We start from the raw sequence: 22,707 nt of genomic DNA, 5'->3' as shown, positions 1-22,707 counted from the left end.
ATGTGGAAGCCAAGCAGAGAATCTTAAAGGCAACAAAAACAAAGGGCCAAGTGACATTCAGAGGCAAACCAATTAGAATCACTCCAGACTTCCCAAACCAAGTCATGAGAGCCAGAAGGGCTTGGAGTAACATATTCCAAACTCTGAAAGAAAACAACTTCCAGCCAAAAATTTCCTATCCAGCAAAACTTTCTGTCAAATTAGATGGAGAAATAAGAAGCTTCCATGACAAACAGAAACTGAAGGAATTTATGTCTTCAAAACCAGCGCTAGAGAAAATACTCAAAGAGATTAACTACAAAGAAGAAATAGGTAACACTCACCAGAACCAGAGAAACAAGAGTTTCCATCCAACAGACAACTAAGATTGGTTATCTGTGGAGATTCATTATTTATGTTAGTCTTTTACCTATCTCTAAATTGTATTGTTTGCCTTTATTGTTGTTAATTTTTAGGATTTCTAGTTGGAATATTAATATACCTTCAGATATAGCATTTGGAAATATTTTATCCAATTCTATTAACTGTTAACTCTGTTTACATTGTCTTTGGATATACAATATATTTTTTTTATTTTTTAGGGAGTTTGTATATTCTTCTGTTGCCTGTGCCATTGAAATCATATCCAAGAAATCACTGCCAATTTCAATGTTGTGAGGTTTTATGACCCAGATTTTCTCCTAAAAGTTTATAGTCTTAAGATTTATATTTAGGTCTTTTATCTAGTTTGAGTTAATACTTGTATGTGGGATTAGGTAAGGGTCCAATTTTATTCTTTTCCATGTAATTATTATTTTTCAACAATATTTAGTTAAAAGATTAGTATTTCCTCCACCAAATGTTCGTGGAAACCTTGTCAAAAATAACTTGACAATATAGGGAAATAGTTAGCTCTAGGCTTGTATTTAACTCCAATGGTCTATATATCTGCCTTTAGAACAGTACTACACTGTTTCAATTATTGTAGCTTTATATGGTTTGAAATCAGAAAATATACATCTTCTAGCTTTGTTTTTGCTTTGAGATTGTTTTGGGTATCTAGAGTCCATATTCCATATCAGGATAGATTTTTTTCTGAAAAATAAATATATGATAGTTTCACCTAAAAAAAAGAAAAAAATATTCTCTGGTAAGAAAGAAAGCAAAAAGAAATATTGAAATGTTATCTTTAAGTCATCAAAAGCTTGGTATCAGACAAATGAAACTGTTATGTGAGATTATCATTTTTAATTTTGGATAAATTGCTATAATACTAGATGTCAACCACTAAGCCAAGCATGGGAGGGAGGGATGGGGAGAGAATGGGGTGGGGATCGGGTGGGGGCTGACTGGGCAATGTGTGCATGTATGTCTACAAAAGTTTGTATCCCACTATGATGTATGAATACAGTGCACCAATAAAAAAAAAATAAAAAATAAAAAAAGAATTTACTGGAAACCAGCAACAGAGAAGCTGCTGTGCCTGCGAGTTGACTTCCTTATTCAAGCAAGTTTCTGTTTTATTTATTTATTTTTAATTGGTGCATTGTATTTATACATCATAATGGGGTAAAAACCTTGTGTAGACATAAATGCATGCATCACCCAGCCAGTCCCCACCAAGTCCCCACCCCACTCCCTTCCCATCACTCCCTCTCATGCTTGGCTTAGTGGTTGACTACAATACGAATAAGTACATCGTTTGCTTTAACAAGTTTCCTTTCCCCCCCTCCCATCCCCACTGTTAGGTAGCCTTATTTACTCCTCTATAGGATCTCCTTTTTAACCTGGAATTCCTTCTGTGACCCATTTCACATTAGCTTTAACATATTAGGGAAAGCATCCAATTTCTAACTTTTTGTGACTGACTAATCTTGCTTATCATATGTCCTCCAGTTCCATCCATTTCCCTGTAAATGCTTCAGGTGTGTGTGTGTGTGTGTGTGTGTGTGTGTGTGTGTGTGTGTGTATGGCTGAGCAAAATTCCATTGTGTACATATTACACAGTTTTGTAATCCATTTATCTGTTGATGGGCATCTTGGCTGGTTCCATAGTTTGGCTATGGTGAATTGTGCAGCTATGAACATAGATACACATGCATTAGTTTGGTGGTTTGGTTTCCTTTCTTTTGGGTAGATATCCAAAAGTGGTATTGCTGGATCAAATGGCAGCTTTGTTCCCATTCTTTTTATGATTCTCCATACTGTTTTCCAAAGTGGTTGTACTAATTTCCAATCCCACCAACAATGTTTTAGAGTTCCTACTTCTCCACATCCTCGCCAGCATTTGTTGTTGTGTTTTGAATGGTTGCCATTCTCGGTGGGGTAAGGTAAAATCTCAGGGTAGTTTTGATTTGCATGTCTTTGATTGCCAATGATGTTGAGCATTTTTTCATGCATTTATTGGCCATTTGAATTTCTTCTTTTGTGAAGTGTCTATTTAGTTCGCTTGCCCATTTTGTGATTGGGTTATTTGTTTTTTGAGTGTTGAGTTTCTTGAGTTCTCTGAATATTCTAGATATTATTCCTCTATTGGAGGCGTAGGTGGCAAAAATCTTGTCCCATTTTGTTGGCTCTCTGTCGGGGCCCACTCGGCTGGACCGAGATGTCGTCTAGGCTTGTTGCCAGCGGTGATTCAAGATGGCGCCTTGGCTTGATGCCAAGTCATAAGACTCACAAGATTGATGTCTCCTTGAGCATGCGCAGTGTGTCATATTACGTGCCTGAAGGATGATGAGTGACGCAGTACCTCATGCTACCACCAGCCTGCCTATGAGAGGGTTAGAAATGTGCATGCCCAGGGAGGGGTTATGATGCTGATATATATTTGCTTGCTGTACGCATTGAAGGATGATTAGAGATTGAGGAAGCACCATTAAAGAAGAAGTATCATCAGCAGACTTGGCATTTGTGTCTTCTTTCCTGGGGCTCTGCAGGTCGGAGCCTTAGGGACGGCACAGCTCTCGATTGAGGTTCTTCACAGTTTTCTTTGCTGAACAAAAGCTCTTCAGTTTCATGCAATTAATTGACCTTTTAGTTAATTGTGCCTTTAGGGTCTTGTTGAGAAAGTTTTTATCTGTGCCTATGTGTTGCAGTGTTAGACCTATGCCCTCCTCAAGGATCCTCAAGGTCTCTGGCCTAATTTCCAAGTCTTAAATCCATCTTGTATTGACTCTTGGGGTGAGAAGGTGGGATTAATTTCCAATTTTCTGCATATGGTTAAACAGTTTTGCCAACACCATTTGTTGAACTGACTATCTTTTTTCCAGTGTATGTTTTTGGCCCCTTTGTCAAAAACCAATTGGCTGGGGATTTGAGGAAATTTATATTCAATGTGATTTTTTTTCACCAACAGAACTGTGCAACTTAATTAACCATTCAAGTACAGTAGCATCTGGTAAGATTGGGACAGAATTGGGATTGCAAAGTGAACAGATATTCAGCATCTAACAGTTTGAAAGAAGCCACTACATACTCTTCACAAACATATTTTCACAGAGCCAATAAAAGTACTAGCCATTAACCCAGCACACCAAGTGCACTGAAGTAGAAAAGATGCAACAATAAAAATAGCTACATTAAAAAGACCAACACTTTAGAAAAAGATTAAAACACTTTTGAGTTTCTCCCCTTTAGCCCCTAAAACAACATCTTACAGTCTGGTTCTACCTATACAGTCCTACATCAGCTTCTAGAGTATTTGTCAGGAAGAAAAAAATAAAATGACACTGGCCAGTACAGTCTTTGGAAATTTAGGAAGGGGAGGGGGAGAAAGCCAGTTCTCAGAACAAATTAGTCAGCTTCAGTCTCATCAGCTCTTTGGATTCTTTGATCTTTCACACTTCTTCAACGTGCTTATCCTTCTCTCGCAAGCGCTCCAGTTTGGCAGCCATTTGTGCCTCTCGGTTCTCCTTGTTAGCTTCCATTTTGTGGGTCAATTTCTCTTCCGCCATTTTACTGAAGTTGTTGTTCTCTTCTATTGCTTTCTGAAGCACTTCTTCCTCATGTTCTCGTATCTCAGCAAGCTGCTTCAAGACCTCAGCTTCATGAGACTTCTGTCTTTCTTCTGCAGCTTCTAATTTCTTCTGAATTTCCTCCAGAGAAAGATCCTTCTTCTTCAGAGGGGAAAGGGGGAAATCTGGGACAGATTCTTTTGACCGAGGGCTGAGAATGAGCTCAAATGCCTGTCCTGAGGCACGCTTCTCCAGCTCTTTCACCTGAATATCAGAAGCAGCCATGGTGAGTAGAAGACAAGAGACTGGCAGTGTATTCTGCACAATCCACTGGCAAGGAAATCTCTCCTTAGTAATTAAAAAAAAAAAAAAAATCCTACATCCCCTGTACATTTTTAAACGATGACTCTTGCAGATCCCAAGCTAGTGCCGAAAAATTACAACCATGGGTCCCCAACAGCTAGAATTTAATCTGCAACAGCAAAAACCCCGAACCTAGGCAGAGCTTTAGACACAACACTGGCCCATCAGCCCGAGATGAGCAGTGGCCCTAGCCAGGGCCAGCAGGACGGACAGGATTCACCCCAGCCAATCAGAGCACTCCCTGAATGGGGGGGGGGGGCTTGGCCCGCCCCCTTTCCTCCCCACGCCTTTTCGAATCTCCAAAAACTCTCAACATGGCTGAGCCGGTGGGCGTGGGAAGGGCAGGGCAGGGCAGGGAGGGGCTAACGGTCCCATCCGGGTAACCCCACCCCTCCGGGCTCCCTCTGCATGGATGCCCCCCCCAAGCGCCTGCCAAAAACACCTTGAGGCCATTGCCACCCTAACTGCAGCCGGGCGGGTGGGGCAGGAGAAAAAGGCCACCATGCAGCCCAAGTAGGTCGGCCACCTCCTCTGGCTGCCCGCATCCCCCACTGGCTGCCCCAGTCCACTCGGCTCCACAGGCACTGCCCCTTGGACACCAGCAAGGGCGCGGTGGGGAGGGCCGGCCACCCCAGCCTGGCTCTCCAGCTCCCCCCGCTGCCGTTAGACAATAGGGACCCCCGAACACTGAGCTGCAAGGCCTGCCACCCTGGCGGCCCACCAGGCCCATGCCCTCTATTGTCTCCTCGAGGCCCCAGGGCCAACACCGCAGCTCGCCCAGGTGGTTGCGTCCCTCACACTTCAATGTGATTATTGAGAGATTATTTTTAATTCCTAACATGTTAAGAATTTATTTTGGTTTGAAATACTATTTGTTCTTCTGTGCTTAGTTGTCTACTGGATGGAAAATCTTGTTTCTCTGATTCTGGCGTGTACTACTAATTTCTTCTTTGCAGTTAATCTCTTTGAGTATTTTCTCTAGCGCTGGTTTTGAAGACATAAATTCCTTCAGCTTCTGTTTGTCATGGAAGCTTTTTATTTCCACATCTAATTTGAAAGATAGTTTTTCTTGGTAGGAAATTTTTGGCTTTCCGGAAGTTGTTTTCTTTCAGAGTTTGGAATATGTTACTTTCAGGCCTTTCTGGCTCTCATGACTTGGTTTGGGAAGTCTGGAGTGATTCTAATTGGTTTGCCCCTAAATGTCACTTGATCTTTTGTTTTTATTTCTTTTAAAATTCTTTCCTTGGGCCGAGCATGGGGGCGCACGCTTGTAATCCCCATGCTTGGGAGGCTGAGACAGGAGAATCACACGGGTTCGAAGCCAGCCTCAGCTACTTAGTGAGGCTTTCAGCAACTTAGTGAGACCCTGTTTCCAAATAAAATATAAAAAAGGTCTGGGAGTATAGCCCAGAGGTAGAAAGCCTCTGGGTTCCACCCCCAGTACCACCAAAAAAAAAAAAAAAAAAAAAAAAAAAAAAAAAAATCTCTCCTTGGTTTCTACATTGGTCATTTTGACTATTATGTGGCATGGGGAACCTTTTCTCTGATCCTGTCTAAAGGGAGTTCTAAAAGTTTCCTGGACCTGTGTATCAACTTCTTGCTCTATGTTTGGACATTTTTCTGCTGTTACTTTCAAGAGACTATTGATCCCTCTGGTTTCACCTTCTTTTTTCTTCTCTATGCCAATTATTCTTAGGTTAGCTTTCTTAAGATGGACCCATATTTTTTCAATGTCTAATTCCTGTTGTTGAATAATTTTTTCTAAGCTATAAACTATGCATTCAAGCCTGGCATGGTGGCACACACTTGTTATCCCCGGGTTCAGGAGGCTGAGACAGTAGGATCGCACAGGTTCAAAATCAGCATTAGCTACTTAGTGAGGCTCTCAGCAACTTAGTGAGATTGTGTTTCCAAGTAAAATATAAAATAGGTCTGGGAGTATAGCCAGAGATAGAAAGCCCCTAGGTTCCACCCTCAGTACCACCAAAATAAATAAATAAATAAAATAAACTATGCGTTTGTTTTTGGAGTGATCATCTTCTAGGAGGGAGATTCTATTCTCCATGTGGTCTAATCAATTATTTATGGTTTGAGTTGATGCCTTTACTTCAATGATTGCATCCTTTATTTCTTTCAGACTCTCTCTAAATTCTTTTCTAAAATTCTGTGTTATTTCTACAGTTACATTCCTGATTTGATCTTCTGGAGGTCTCTGCATTTCTGTGTTATCAGGTTTGGTTATTGTGGGTTTGTGAGAGCTCATTGCTCTGTTGTAGTTCCTTCTTCCCATAATTTCAGATGTTTGTACCTGTTGCTTTTGGTGGATTTCTCTCAGTCTTTTTGTGTCAGCAGGTATATTCAAGGGCAAGTTGTACTGTATTCAACACTGAAGGTTGAGTAAGGAGGGAAGTGAAGGAGATGATGGAAGAATAGGGTAAGGTCTCTGATAGGGTCGAATAGTTTGAATATATGAGTTTGGTAAGGTAGTATATAAAAGAGATTAGAGATAGTACAAATATAGTAGTATTCTTGTAACCACTGTAGAGTTTCTGGTATAGTGATATGAAGTGGATTTAATACAAGACAAGGGATCAATAAAAAGAAGAGAACAGATAGAAAGGGATAGAGAAGAGAGAGTACATATTTACAAGGGAAGAAGCTTGGGAGAGGATTTTGGAAGAGGGTTAAAAAACAATACAAAATAAAACAAAACACAGCCAAGACCTCCCCCATAAACTACCCCCAAAAGAAAAAAAAACAGGTATACCCTGTCACACACAAAAAAGAACGAAAAACTCCAAACAATCCCAATAAGTAAGTAATGCAATTCTACAAATAAATGACTACTCAGCAGACTCTCTGTGTAGATATCGAGTGCCTCCAACACCTTTCCCTCTATAAGTCTGGTTCTCTGAATCTTCTCAGTCTATGAAGATGGTTGATATCAATGGGGCTGGATTTAATATTGAGTATAGGGCACCCTCCACGCTTTCCACTGATTTAGAGTCTAGGTGTCTCCCTGCCTCTGTTGGTAGCATATGCCTCTGAGACTAAATGTAGGAGTCTATGTTCTCTACAGCTAGGGCTGAACTAGTCTGACTTTTCCCTGTTCACCACAATTGGGATGTCTGTGGTGTTCCGGGACATCCTACTCACTGAGTTTAGTGTAAAGCGTAAGACTCCCCCAGGCTTTCCACTGATCTGAGCCTGAGTTTGTCTGAGCTTCTGATATGATCAACAGCAGATTTCACTCCCACCTTCTCTGGGTTTTTCTCTGGTTTTTCCCATGGCTTCACATTGTGCTCTGGATCTCTGGAGGATGTGATAGTCTCAGCAGCCACCACTCCTTCCCTGGGTTCTATCCCAAAGTCTCAGACCAAGGAAGTTAGTCACAACTGCGCAAGTACCTGAGGGTGTCGGGTGAGGCATTTTCCCTTGGGAAACTGTGACTAGGGTGTGGTAATCTCTGCCACCAGTACTCCTTCACTGGGTAGATCTCAGACCCAGGGAGTTTATCAGTGCTACGTGGGTCCTTGGGGGTGCAGCACTGAGATTTTTACTTTAGGTGCCACTATTTCACTTACAATTGTGGTCAATGCTGCTGGGGCTCTCATGGGCATGGTGAACTTGAAGCCACTGCTGGCAATATGGCCTCAATGCCACACCCTCAGCCATGAGGCTGGTGGATTTCTTTTCTGGTTTTGGGCTCTGCTCTGAATCCCTGGAGAAGAGCATGGCCTGGCCACTGGGAATTCTAGCTGATCTTTCTGCTGAAAGAACTGATGAATTACAGCCAACTGGACTAGAACTGGTCACTTCAGCTCCTTATTTTCGTCCCTGGAATCTGGTTCTGTGAGGCAAGATGGTGCTGGTGAGCCGGCCGCCACTGCACACACATGGTGGGCAGGTTTATTTTCTACTCTCTGATTGTTCTTCTAGTCTTCTTTTTCTCTGTCCCTTGTATTTGTAGCTTTTATTTCTCTATTGATAGTATTTTCTGGCTTTGTAAGGCGTTATTTTTGAAGCTATGGAGATTGAGTGTCAGCAGTTTTCATAGACGCTGCTTTACTCAGTCACCATCTTCCCTATCCTCAAAATTTAAATTAAAAGTAGAAATTAAAGCAAAAAGGGACCATTATGCAGAAATGACAGAGATATAAAACACAGTACATAAGTGTAAATAGTTTTGGTAAAAAAGGACAAAAATTAAAATATTTTGGAATAAAAAGAATCTTATATGGTAAAGTAAAATTTATTCTAAAGATTGTCTCAAATAAGAAAGAAAAGACTAGGATAAAAATCAAAGCTACCTGCAAACTGGTTGAGTAAATCACAAAATGTTTGTGGAAGATAAAGCTTATAAGGACTTTTGCAAGTCTAATAAAGTTGGTTATATTTTTTAAATTATTTTAAATGTTTACAATAAGGTTAAGATTATTACCTATTTCCTACTGTCTATGTTGCCTTAGATTCTAAATTTCACTTCAAAAGCAAACTATCTGTGTAATTATGATGTTATATTTGTGTTTCCTAAATATTCTAATATTCTCCTCTTGAGGTTTTGTAAGTCCAGGACCATCATACACCTCATTAACGAACCTACTGAAATCTGTCCAATGGATTAGCCCTCAAGCATAGTTTTCTGGACTCAACTTACAAGTTTTGGGACTGAAAGAATTTCCTATTTTTTAATTCTATTCACTCTTTTTGTAGTAATCAAGAGACTCAAGGGTGTGATTCATCATCATCACAAGAAAACGAAAATATTTATAGCCTTCATAAATCTCTATCATCTCAAAACAAAAAAGGGGGAATTGTGGGAAACTATTCTAGGTCTACAAAGTATTAGTTAAAGGATTTATGAGCTTCTTGCTTACTTTGGCAAAAGACGGCCTTTCTTAGAGAAAATCAGTGACCTTGATGTATCTCTGTAATCTATGCTACTTCACTCTTCTATAACTGTTTTGGCTTGCTTTGCTGAAGGATGGAAGGCTTCCCTAAGGAGAAAGCTAAAAACAGTAATCTCTTAAGCCCAGAAATTACTGCCAGACAGGAACTTACTTTCTAAAACACTCTTAACATAAGGCCCTACTTCTATAGCTAGAGACAAAAACTGATGACCTGATCATAACCTTGTAAAAATAAAATAATAGAAAGAGCTGGATTTTGTTCTGGGAATTGGCTTTCTTACCTTCTTCCTTCTCACCTCTTGAGACCAGGAATAAAGTCTCAAGAGCATTCTTTCATCTCATCGTCCTGTACACAGCTGGTACAGAGCCTGGCAGATAACAACAGTTAATATAGTAAGTAGAAGCCAGGTGTAGGGGTACATACCTCTAATCCCAGTAATTTGGAAGTTGAGACTGGAGTAGTACAGGTTCCAGACCAGCCTTGGAAACTCTGTAAGATCCTATTTCAAACCATAAAATAAAAAGGGCTGGGGGAATAGCTCAGGGGTAGAATGCCATTGGGTTCTATCTCCATTCTAAAAAAAAAAAAAAAAAAGCAAGCAAACAAAAAACTACTAGGTAGGGCTGGAAGTGGTGTCTCAGCCTTGTAATCCCTGCGCTTGGGAGGATGAGACAGGAGGATCACACAGGTTCGAAGCCAGTCTGAGCTACTTATTAAGACTATCAGCAACTTAGTGAGACCTTGTTTCCAAATAAAGTATAAAATAGGTCTGGGAGTATAGCCCAGAGGTAGAAAAATCCGCTGGGTTCCACCCACAGTAACACACACACACACACACACACACACACACACACACACGAAAGAAACGAACAACATTGGTGAATAGTAAGATTTAACTTGTAAAAAAGAAAATATTTATTTTATTTTATATTATTTGTATTGGGAGTTGAACCCAAAGGCATTCTACCTTTAAGCTACAATACAGCCCCTTTTTAAATTTTGAAACACTGTTTTGATAGGTTGTTAGAGTCTCACTAAATTGCTGAGACTACATTTGCAAATAAGGATAGTTTTAATTCCTCTCTTCCTATTTGAATTTCTTTGATTCCCTTCTCTTGTCTTATTGCTGTGTCAAGAGTCTTAAGGACTATATTGAAAAGGAATGTGATAGTGGACATCCTCGTCTTTTTCCTGAGTTTAGAGGGAATTCTTGCAATTTTTTCCCATTCAATATGATGTTGGCTTTCATTTTATTGTATATTGTCTTAATGATGTTGAAATACATTCCTTCTATCCAGTTTTCTGCAGTGTTTTTAACATAAATGGGTGTTGGATATTGTCAAATGCTTTTTCAGCATTTATTGATATGATCATGTGGTTTTTCTTCTCAGTTCTATTTATGTGGTGAATAATGTGTATTGATTTGTGTATGTTGAACCAGCCTTGCTTTTCTGGGGTGAAACCAACTTGGTTGTGGTGTATAATTCTCTTGATATGGTTTTGAACGAGTATAGCTAGTATTTTGTTTAGAATTTTTGCATCTGTGTTCATTAAGGATATTGGTCTGTAATTTTCCTTTCTTGAATTATCTTTATTTGGTTTGGGAATTAATGTGATACTGGTCTCCTAGAAGGAATTTGGGAGAATTCCATCTCTTTCAATTTCCTGAAACAAGTTGTGAAGTAATGGGATTAGTTCTTCACTGAAGGGTTTTGTAGAATTCATCAGGAAACCCATCAGGGCCTGGGATTTTCTTTGATGGCAGAATTTTTATTGCTGTTTCTATTTCTTTGCTTGCTATTGGTCGGTTTAGGCTTGCTATGTCCTCTTGGTTCAGTTTAGGTAGTTTATATGTGCTTAGAAATCTATCGATTTCTTCCATGTTTTCCAGTCTATTGGAGTAAAAATTTTCAAAATAGTTTCTGATAATCCTTTGAATTTTCGCACTGTCTGTGGTAATGTCTTCTTTTTCATTTCTGATTTTAAGAATTTGGGTTGATTCTCTCTTTTGGTTAGGTTGGCCAGGGGTTTGTCAATCCTATTAATCTTTCCAAAGAACCAGCTTTTTGTTTTTTTGATTCTTTGAATTGTTTTGTTGTTGTTGTTGTTGTTGTTGTTGTTGTTCTCTGATGGAGGACATGGACTAAGCCTGAAAAATGAAAGATTCTGAAGGATTTAAAAGAGGGCTGGTGAAAGGTCAGACTCCTTCAAGACTCTAGGCAGAACTCCAGTCCCCCTCCCAGTATTCACACCCCAAGGCCCCCCAGTGAAAGCAGGAACTTATCTTAATCCTTCACTGAGCAGCTCTGCCCTCCCCCACACTTATTAGTTTGTTAGTTTTCTTTGACGATTGTATCTTAGTGATTTATGGCACCTTTCCTATCTCTAACATTCCTCATGGTATTGCGGTGTCTGTTTTTTCCCATGAGAATGTGATACTTAACTTAGTTGGGAAAATGGTAATAAAACCATAGTTTCAAAGAATACAACTGTCAGTTTCACAAGAGGCAATTATCCAGGTCCTTCATTTCAGGGCTCTCCCTCCAAAGTTCCAGAGAGGAATCTCCACAGTTCTCTATTTCATTTATTTCTGCTCTGATTTTAATAATTTCTTGCCTTCTGCTGGCTTTGGGATTAGACTGTTGCAGTCTTTTTAGGTCCTTGAGTTGTGCCATTAAGTTGTTTACTTGGTGACTCTCTGTTTTTCTTATGTGGGCACTCAATGCTATAAACTTTCCTCTTAACACTGCTTTCATTTACTATTTTCATTTATTTCCATAAATGTCTTTATGTCTCCCCTAATTCCTGATCTTACCCACTCATTGTTCAGTAGTGTATCATTCAATCTCCAAGTATTTAAATAGTTTCTTTTGAGTTTTGTATTGTTGATTTCTACTTTTATTCCATTATGATCTGAAAAGATGCTGGGAATTATATTACTGTGTGTGTGTGTGTGTGTGTGTGTGTGTGTGTGTGTGTGTATGTGTGTGTGTGGTACTGGGGGTGGAACCAAGGGGCTTTCTACCTCCAGGCTATACTCCCAGGCCTATTTTATATTTTATTTGGAAATAGGGTCTCACTAAGTTGCTGAGAGACTCACTAAGTAGCTGAGGCTGGCTTTGAACTTGCGCAATCCTCCTGTCTCAGCCTCCCAAGCACGGGGATTACAAGCGTGCACCACCAAGCCTGGCATATTACATCTTTTGAATTTGCCATTGCTTGCTTTGTGGCCCAGAATGTGATCCATTTTTGAGAAGGTTCCATGAGCTTCTGAGAAGAATGTGTATTCTGCTATACCTTGAAATATTCTGCATGTGTCTATTAGGTCCATTTGGTTTATAGTTTTTTTTTTAGTTCTGAAGAATCTTTACTCATTTGCCTTGAAGATCGATCCAGTGGTGTGAGAGGTGTGTTGAAGTTTCCCAATATTATTGTATTTGGGTCTATTTGAGATCTGATATCCAGAAGGGTTTGTTTTACAAATGTAACTTCACCCACATTTGGGGCATAAACATTTACATCATTATATCTTCTTGGTGGATTGTTCCTTTTAATAAAATGAAGTGCCCTGCTACATCTCTTCTGATGTGTTTTAGTTTAAAGAAAGTTTTGTTGGATATCAGCATTGCTACCCTTATCCATTTTTGGTCTCCATTGGCATGATATATATTTTTCCATCCTTTCACTTTCAATCTGTGAATTTATTTGGCTGTAAGGGAGTTTATTGCAAACAGCATATATTTGGATTATGTTTTTTAATCCACATTGCCAGTCTATGTCTTCTGGTTGGTGAGTTAAGTCTTATGACTTTCAGAGTTATTATTGAAATTTAATTTTTGTTTTCTATCATTTTGTGTTCTAACTTGTTTGGTATAATATTATTTCTTCTTTTACTTAGAGGCCCTGATGATCAAATTTATCTCTTCTCTGTTTCTGTTACTTGCTTCTTTATGGCTTATTTCTTTAAGTACTTTCTCTAATGTTGGCTTTGACTTTTTTTGTGTGGTACTGGGGTTCCTGGAAGCCCTTCTACCTCCGGGCTACACTCCCAGACCTATTTTTACATTTTTATTTGGAAACAGGGTCTCCTAAGCCAGCGCACGCAGCTGGCTTTGAACCTGCGCGATCCTCTGTCTCTGCCTCCCAAGTGTGGGGATTACAAGCGTGTGCCACCACGCCCAGTTTAGTGTTGTCTTTGAATTCATGATTTTTTTTTTGAGATTCTGCTTATCCTGAAACACTTTTGTTTCTCCATCAATTTTGAATGATAATTTTGCTGCATGTAGTAGTTTTGGTTGGAAGTTGTTTCCTTCCAGGGTCTGAATCACATCATACTAGTCTCCACTGGCATTCATGACTTGGGTTGTATAGTTTGGGGTGATTTTTATTGTTTTGCCCTGGCATGTCACCCGTTCTTTTGTTCTCACTGCTTTTAAGTTTCTTTCCTTGGCCTCTATGTTGGTCATTTTGATTATTACATGATGTGTGGAGGTTCTTCTTTGATCTTGTCTTAATGGTGTTTTGTATGTCTCCTGAATGTGTAAGTCCAAGTCTCTTTCCATGTTTGGAAAATTATTTCTGAAATTATTTCTCTGAAGAGATTACGAATGCCCTTGGTCTGTACCTCTATCCCTTCTTCAATGCCTTTTATTCATAAGTTGACGGGTCCTGTCAGCAGTAGGGCTGAGCAGGAAGGTTGATTGCCGACGGCCGGAACAGAAACACACCAGCCAGGAGTCGAGTCAAGTAGGATCTCATTTATTTCTCTCAGACAACCCAATTTAAAGCAAAAAAACGCAAGGGGGATTTCCAACAGGAAACTATTCTAACCTATCAAGCTAAAGGTCACCCTTGGTGTGCAAAGCACATAACTTGCAGCCAATCATTATCCAATGCATGAGGGGTTCGTGAGCACAGAAGCATTATATGAGCCAATAAGGCTCAACATTACCAAATCGGGCTAGCGGGGGCAAGGAGAGTAGTTATGCCCTCCATATCCGTTTGGCGCTACATGTTGCAGATTCATTCATCGGAAGTTCAGGCGGTTGTGCAGACCTGTGCTGGACGCTAAATGCAGCTGATTCATCGGAAGTTCTGTCAGGCAGTTGTGTAGACGTCAACGTGCTTAGCGCTACATGTAGCTAATTCATCGGAAGTTCTGTCAGGCAGTTTGAGCAGACCCCAACATCTCCCCCTTTCTTTTTTTATACATGAGGGCGAAATGCATGGTCTCTGTCTGAGGTTGTCCTTTTTTGAGGCTCTTACCCGTCATTGGGTACTCATGCTTGATAGCCACTCATAAGCCACCCCATCCCCTGTCTTAGGTTGTCCTCCTCTGAGGATCTTACCCGTCATTGGGTACATGGAGAACAGAGGAGGGATGTTTATAGTCAGAACGCCAGTCATACTGATTGGGCTCTCTCTTGGTAAGCTTTGATATTGGATTTTTACTTGATGTATTTTCCTACAAACTGAACTAATCTATTGAGGATACAGGGGCCCAGGGTACAATCAGGAGAGACACAAGGAGGGCCCAATAAAGGGAAAAAATAAGGCAAAAGCCCATTGAAGCTTGTCCATAATGGGTTGTCTTATAGATCTTGCTGGCATTTTTTTAAGGTCTCTTGGAGTTGCTTTATCTTGTCCTGGGCTAAACACAATTTTATAAAATCAGCATTTTTTCTGTAAAAACAAGCATATGCCTCCCTTTTTGGCTGTTAACAAGTCTAATTCATTTTGGTTTTGTAACACTTTATCTTCAAGGGAGTCTAAAGGTGGCTTGTAAAATGGATTACTCTGGATAGCCTGTCCATCTACTGGGAGTACTGGGAAGGTACCCCCTCCACAATCACAGGGGAGCCCCATCCTTTTATTAAGGATCTCTATTGCCTTACCTGAGTCTCCAAATCCTTGTATACCATCCCTTATTTGTGCTAATAGGATTAGACTGATGAGGATTTTTGTCTCTTTTTGCAATTAAGAAGAGGGAGCTAATATCAGGGATCTCTTTTTCCCTGGAATCACAATTATTAGTTCATGGAGGAAGATATTTCATGTCCCTTGCTGGTACCCACAGGGGTCTTTTTTTCATCTGGAGGGAAGACGCATCCAAATCCCCTTCCAGCCATAATCAATGTGTCTGGCTCTCTCCATATGCCTGTGAATGGGTCTTTCCATTTCACCAAGACAGATGTATATATGATTGAGGACGACCAATGTTTTTGGAATGGTGAAAGTTTGGGGCTGTATTTTGAAAATTTTAATATTCTAAGCTGATCGTGTGGGGGTAATGAGTCCCCCTTTGTTTTCGTAATTCGACCTTTAAGGTATGATTAAATCTTTCTACAATGGCCTGTCCTCTAGGATTATATAGAATGCCTGTAGTATGGGAGATATTCCAGGTTTGGAGGAAAACAGCAAAGGCCTTGCCCATAAAACATGGTCCATTATCTGTTTTTATCTGGTCGGGCAACCCGAGGATGGCAAAACATTGTAGCATATGACTAATATCATGTTTGGTCTTTTTCCCAGCATGGGCTGATGCCCAACATGCCCAGGAGAAGGTATCAACTGAAAAAAAGATATATTTTAGTCTGCCAAAGGGGGAATAATGGGTAACATCAATTTGCCAAAGATTGTTGGGGCACAATCCTTGAGGGTTTTGTAGGTTTTGCCCGAGATTTGTAGGGGGGATATTTGAAGGAAGTGTTGGCAGGATCAACAGTTGCGCACAATCTTTTTTAAATCAGTTGCTGATGTCTGTGGGTATTTATGTTTCAAGCCCCTCCAATTGATGTGAGTAAGTTGATGGAATTTAGTGGCCTCTGTTATGGAGGAAATAGAGGAGGCTAATTTGTCTGCAGTTTGATTGCCTTTAGAGAGGAGGCCCAGTAGATTTGGTGGCCTCACAAATGTTGTACAAATATAGGATGTATTTGTTGATTTAAAATTGTTTCTGTTTGAATCATTAGAGGGGTACTAGGATTGTAATCTAGTTTAATATGGGCCTCCATCAATAAAGGTAACAGATTAGCCACATATTGGCTATCTGAAAATAAATTGATGGGTTCATGAATGGCATTTAACACTAATACTACTGAATATAATTCTTTGAACTGGGGGGAGCCTTCTATTGGATGGGATATTGTTTGAATTGGCAGTGCATCTTGTCTGTTGACAAATGAAAGATATATAACCACAGCTTTCCCCATACACCCCCCATCAGTAAGCACCATCAGAAAATTTGAATTAGGCTCTCAGATAAAGATTTTGGGGGGCCTCCACTCCAATCTAGTAAAATAGCTCATCCACTTATAGGGGCCATAATGACAATCAATGTTACCCCAAAATCCCTCTAATGCTATTACCATTCTTTTATTATTTTTTTGGAACCAGGTGAAATCAGATAATTGGTAGGGGATAATTATATCTTGAGGGTCCATTCTAAAAAGCCAATCTGCTAGGTCTCTTCCTTAATAATGTAATCTGCTACTTGATCAATTATGGAATATACCCGGGGTGTTCCTCGTATAGAGAGGTGTATCCAATGAATGGGCTCTCCCATCTGAGCCAAAAGAGCCATGCATAGGGTGCTTCCCATGAAAACACATAAAATTAAAGGCAGCGTGGGATTAAATCGCCTTAAGGATGTCTCATTAATTGATATTCGTATTTTTGCTTTTTGGGTTATCCCAGCAATAGGGGCTTCAGTAGGTCCTTCATCTAATTTCCTCCGTGCTGTCAAAGCGGCTGTCTGTACCTCGTCTTGGTGAAGGGGGGGGGGGGAGTAAGGCCGCCTGTTGGAGGCCAGTGGTGAACTGATTGCCTGTATCAGAGAGCATACTATAATTTAGAGGTATAACAGGTTGAGCAGCTTGATTTTGTTTTCCCTGGATTTTACAGTTTTTCTGAAAATATGCTGTCCACTTAAGAAAAAGAGTCCCAGGGAGCACAGCCTTAATGAAGTCTCTCCAGTCGCGAAGAACATGCGCACGGTGGGCTAATCCTTTTATAAGGGTGTCTTCCCGAGGTGCGTTAGGCCCATCCTCTGCCACAGCCTTTCTAAGTTCTTTTAGGTCTTGTGGTTCCCACGGGTACCAGGCTGCAGGGCGTTTTTTTCTGGGTTGACATTGACAGGAGAGAGGCCCACAGTTCCTCCGGCTCCCCATTCACCCACATATAGCAGCGGAGCGGAGAGTATAGAGAAGGAATTGGCTGGGGAATGGGGCTGTGGGGAGCCCTTAGCATCCCCAAAGGAATTGGAGGGATTGGGAGGTTTCTTAGGGGCTTCTGGAATGGGTGAGGGTGTATGCTCGGTGGTCCCTTCTTTCGCTGTCTTGGAGCCACAGCCAGCGAAATTTTGGGGGGGCCACAGGGGTAAACAACTTTCAAGCATGGAGATGGTGGGGAGAACCCCTAGTGGGGGAATCTCCCCTTGCTCTGTCTGGCCTCACCTAACCAGACCCTCAACTTGATCCCAGGTATCCCAAACAAAAAGATTACTTTTGGGGAGCCATGGGGCAGATTTTAAAAGGTACCCCCAGGCCTGGGTGGCTTGGTTATCAGCGAGATTAAGTCCTCAGCTCTTGAGAAAGAGTTGAAGGGATTCTAGGGCAGGGTCAGGTTTAGAACTGGACTTCCCCATAATTTATGGGGGGGGAACACTCACCCATGGACCAATTAGCCTGTCAGCGTTTCCTTCAGAGTGAGAAGCGGCGGTGCCTCACACGGGGCACCAGACTGACGGTTCCGCCCATCAACGGTGGGGCTAAGAGGGAAAATGAGTACGAGTACCAATGGCCAGAACAGAAACACACCAGCCAGGAGTCAAGTCAAACAGAATCTCATTTATTTCTCTCAGGCAACCCAATTTAAAGCAAAAAAAAAAAAAAATGCAAGGGAGATTTCCAACAGGAAACTATTCTTTTTTTTTTAAGAATTTATTTATTTTTTTTAATTTTTTTTATTGGTGCACTGTATTCATACATCATAGTGGGATACAAACTTTTGTAGACATACATGCACACATCGCCCATTCAGCCCCCACCCAATCCCCACCCCATTCTCTCACCATCCCTCCTTCCCATGCTTGGCTTAGTGGTTGACATCTAGTATTATAGCAATTTATCCTAAATTAAAAATGATAATTTCACATAACAGTTTCATTTGTCTGATACCAAGCTTTTGATGACTTAAAGATAACATGTCAATATTTCTTTTTGCTTTCTTTCTTACCAGAGAATATTTTTTTCTATTTTTTTTAGTGAAACTATCATATATTTATATATTTATTTTTCAGAAAAAAAATCTATCCTAATATGGAATATGGACTCTAGATACCCAAAACGATCTTGAAAAAGAACAAAGCTAGAAGATATATATTTTCTGATTTCAAACCATATAAAGCTACAATAATTGAAACAGTGTAGTACTGTTCTAAAGGCAGATATATAAACCATTGGAGTTAAATACAAGCCTAGAGCTAAATTCTTCCCTATATTGTCAAGTTATTTTTGACAAGGTTTCCACGAACATTTGGTGGTGGAAATAATAATCTTTTAACTAAATATTATTGAAAAATAATAATTACATGGAAAAGAATAAAATTGGACCCTTACCTAATCCCATATACAAATATTAACTCAAAATAGATAAAAGACCTAAATATAAATCTTAAGACTATAAACTTTTAGAAGAAAATCTGGGTCATAAAACCTCACAACATTGAAATTGGCAGTGATTTCTTGGATATGATTTCAATGGCACAGGCAACAGAAGAGTATACAAACTCCCTAAAAAATAAAAAAATATTGTATATCCAAAGACAATGTAAACAGAGTTAAAAGTTACTAATAGAATGGGAAAAAAATATTTCCAAATACTATATCTGAAGGTATATTAATATTCCAACTAGACATCCTAAAAATTAACAACAATAAAGGCAAACAATACAATTTAGAGATAGGTAAAAGACTAACATAAATAATGAATCTCCACAGATAACCAATCTTAGTTGTCTGTTGGATGGAAAATCTTATTTCTCTGGTTCTGGTGTGTGTTATCTATTTCTTCTTTGTAGTTAATCTCTTTGAGTATTTTCTCTAGCGCTGGTTTTGAAGACATAAATTCCTTCAGTTTCTGTTTGTCATGGAAGCTTCTTATTTCTCCATCTAATTTGATAGAAAGTTTTGCTGGGTAGGAAATTTTTGGCTGGAAGTTGTTTTCTTTCAGAGTTTGGAATATGTTACTCCAAGCCCTTCTGGCTCTCATGACTTGGTTTGGGAAGTCTGGAGTGATTCTAATTGGTTTGCCTCTGAATGTCACTTGGTCCTTTGTTTTTGTTGCCTTTAAGATTCTCTGCTTGGCTTCCACATTGGTCATTTTGACAATTATGTGGCGTGGGGATCCTCTTCTCCGATCCTGTCTAAAGGGAGTTCTATAAGTTTCCTGGACCTGTGTATCGACCTCTTGCTCTATGTTTGGAAAATTTTCTGCTATTACTTCCTTGAAGAGATTGTTGATCCCTTTGGTTTCACTTTCTTTCCCCTCCTCTATTCCAATTATTCTTAGGTTAGCTCTCTTAAGATGGGCCCATATTTCTTCAATGTCAGATTCCTGCTGTTGGATATTTTTTCCTAGATTAGAAACTATGCATTCATTATTGGAATGATCATCTTCTAAGAGCGAGATTCTGTTCTTCATGTGGTCTAATCGGTTGTTCATGCTTTGAATTGAGGCCTTTACTTCATTAATTGCATCCTTTATCTCTTTTTGGCTCTCTCTGAATTCTTTTCAAAGCACCTCTATTATTTCTACAGTTATTTTCCTGATTTGATCTTCTAGAAATCTCTGATTTTCAGTTTTATCGGGTTCTGATGTTGTGGGGTTGTGGGCATTCATTGCTCCAGTGCTATTCCTCTTTCCCATGATTTCAGAAGTTTGTGCCTTCTCTGGGTTCTTCCCTTGGGTCACTATGACTTCGATTAAGGTGCTCTGGATCTCGAGTCTGTGGTATCTCAGACCCCACTACTCCTTTACTGGGTTGTATCACAAAGTCTCCGACCCAGGGAGTCGATAGAGGCTGCTTTAGGCTATGGGGGGTGCCAGGTTGCACGTTCTCCTATGGTGTGATATCTCTGCCACCGCCCCTCCCCCACTTGGTCAAGTCCCAGGGAGTACAGTACTGGGATTTCTCCTCTGTGGCCCGCAATTTGACTCACTGTTCTTGAGTACGCAGATGTAGCTGACTGGACTCGGTGAATTCACTGCTGCTGCCACCGGTGGCAATATGGCACCGCTGCTACGCCCTCGGCCGTGAGGCTGGCGTATTTTTTCTTCTCTGATTTTGATTTCCACTCTGAGTCCCTGCAGCGTGTGCTGAGCTCAGCCACTGGGAGCTTTAGATGCTCCGTGCGCCGAAAGATCCCTCCTGGCTGTTCCGCAGTGGCTCACCTCGGCTTGCTGTGGCCGTCCGGTGAATTCGCCGCTGCCACCGGCAGTATGGCACTGCTGCCGCGTCCTCGGGTGTGAGGCCGGTGTATCTCCTCTGTGGCTCTGAGCTCTGTTCTCAGTCTGCTTTCTCTCTGGAGCCTGGTGATTTTTTTGTTTCTCTGGTGATGGTGTTTTCTGGCTATGAAAGGCGCTGATTTTGTGGTAATGGAGATTGGTTGTTAGCGGGGCTCTTAAGCCTCGCTTTTCTCGGTCGCCATCTTCCCGGAAGTCCAAAGTAGAATTTATATCAACAAATTGCTAACTGTAACAGAAAATGATATCCTAATGTTAAAAGTCAATTTCATTGTATGGGCATAAAAGTTATGAAAATCTGTGTACCACATATCTGTTTTGTGGTGCTAGGGATGAGATCCAAGACCTGAAAGATGCTAGGCAAGTACTCTACCACTGAAGTATACCAACAGGAAACTATTCTAACCTATCAAGCTAAAGGTCACCCTTGATGTGCAAAGCACATAACTTGCAGCCAATCATTATCCAATGCATGAGGGGTTCATGAGCACGGAAGCATTATATGAGCCAATAAGGCTCAACATTACCAAATCGGGCTAGCGGGGGCAAGGAGAGTAGTTATGCCCTCCATATCCGTTTGGCGCTACATGTTGCAGATTCATTCTTCGGAAGTTCAGGCGGTTGTGCAGACCTGTGCTGGACGCTAAATGCAGCTGATTCATCGGAAGTTCTGTCAGGCAGTTGTGTAGACATCAACGTGCTTGGCGCTACATGTAGCTAATTCATCGGAAGTTCTATCAGGCAGTTTGAGCAGACCCCAACAATAAGTTAGGATGTTTCCTATTGTCCCATAGTTGTTGGATGTTTAGGTTTTGTTCCTGTAATTACTCCTGTATGCTGTTGACTGTGCTTTCAGTTTTGAATGAGCTGTCTTCTAACAATGATATTCTATTTTTTATTTCATCTCATCTTCCAGAATTTCTTTCTATTGTTGTCTTCATTTCATTTATTGACTCATTTCATTCCACACTTCTTTTTGATTCTTTCTTAGTGTCTCTATTTCCTCTTTCATTTCCTGTACACATGCTTTGAGGGCTTTCATCATATTGCAGATCAAAATTTGAAATTCTCCTTCTTGCATTTCTTGTAGGTCAGTATTCGTGATTTGTGTTGTTTCTTTACTATTCCTAATTCTTGTATTTTCAAGGTTCTCATACTTGTTTTCAATATTTTGGCATCTTTTGTGGTTATTATGTCTAATCCAGTCTTAGTAGTAGGAATTTAGAGGTGTCAGCAGGTAAGCAGTACTTTTTCCAATGGTGAGGGTTAGGTGATAGAGGAGGACCTGGGGTGATGGGTACAGGAGTTGGATTAGGTAGAGGATATGTTTATATTGAATAAGAATTTAAGTATAATAAGGTAGTATCTTGTTGGGAATGGGAGAAGGTTATTTCCTTATTTGTATCTGGTTGAGAACGGGAGAAGGTTATATCTTTATTTGCAGATGACATGATCCTTTAATTAGAAGACCCAAAAAACTCAACAAAAAGAATTCTGGAGATGATTAACCAATTCAGCAAAGTTGAAGGATACAAAACCAACCTAAAGAAATCAGTTGGTTTTCTTTATGCCAACAATGAATCCACAATGAAAGAAATAAAGAAAACAATTCCATTCACTGTAACCTCAAAACCAATAAAATATCTAGGAATAAATCTAACCAAAGATGTAAAAGACCTCTACAAAGAAAACTATAAAACATTAAAGAAAGATTTTGAAGAAGACCTTGGAAGATGGAAAGGTCTCCTGTGCTCATGGATAGGCTGAATAAAGTCTTTCAAAATGGCTATTCTGCCAAAATTGATCTATAGATTCAGTGCAATTCCTATTAAAATACCAATGACATTCTGCATCGACCTAGAAAAATCAGTCATAAATTTTATATGGAGAAAGAAAAGACCCAGAATAACCAAAGCAATTCTCAGCAATAAGAATCATGCAAGAAGCCGGGCGTGGCGGCGCATGCGCATGCTTGTAA

The 22,707-nt window shown here is 40.2% G+C and overlaps 1 protein-coding gene across 1 annotated transcript; it reads right to left on the bottom strand.

Moving 5' to 3' along the window:
• Positions 1-3,815: 3,815 nt before the first annotated feature.
• Positions 3,816-4,217, bottom strand: LOC308263037 (stathmin; the record flags this gene model as incomplete). The annotated part of the gene is made up of 1 exon (XM_080695882.1): positions 3,816-4,217. One exon carries the CDS (start codon positions 4,215-4,217, stop codon positions 3,816-3,818), a length of 402 nt encoding a protein of 133 aa, XP_080552008.1.
• Between the last annotated feature and the right edge of the window lie 18,490 nt (positions 4,218-22,707).

Source organism: Muscardinus avellanarius, assembly GCF_963383645.1.
Source record: "Muscardinus avellanarius genome assembly, chromosome: 5".
NCBI classification, from domain to species: Eukaryota; Metazoa; Chordata; class Mammalia; order Rodentia; family Gliridae; genus Muscardinus; species Muscardinus avellanarius.
This window is presented reverse-complemented; position numbering and strand designations above follow the sequence as displayed.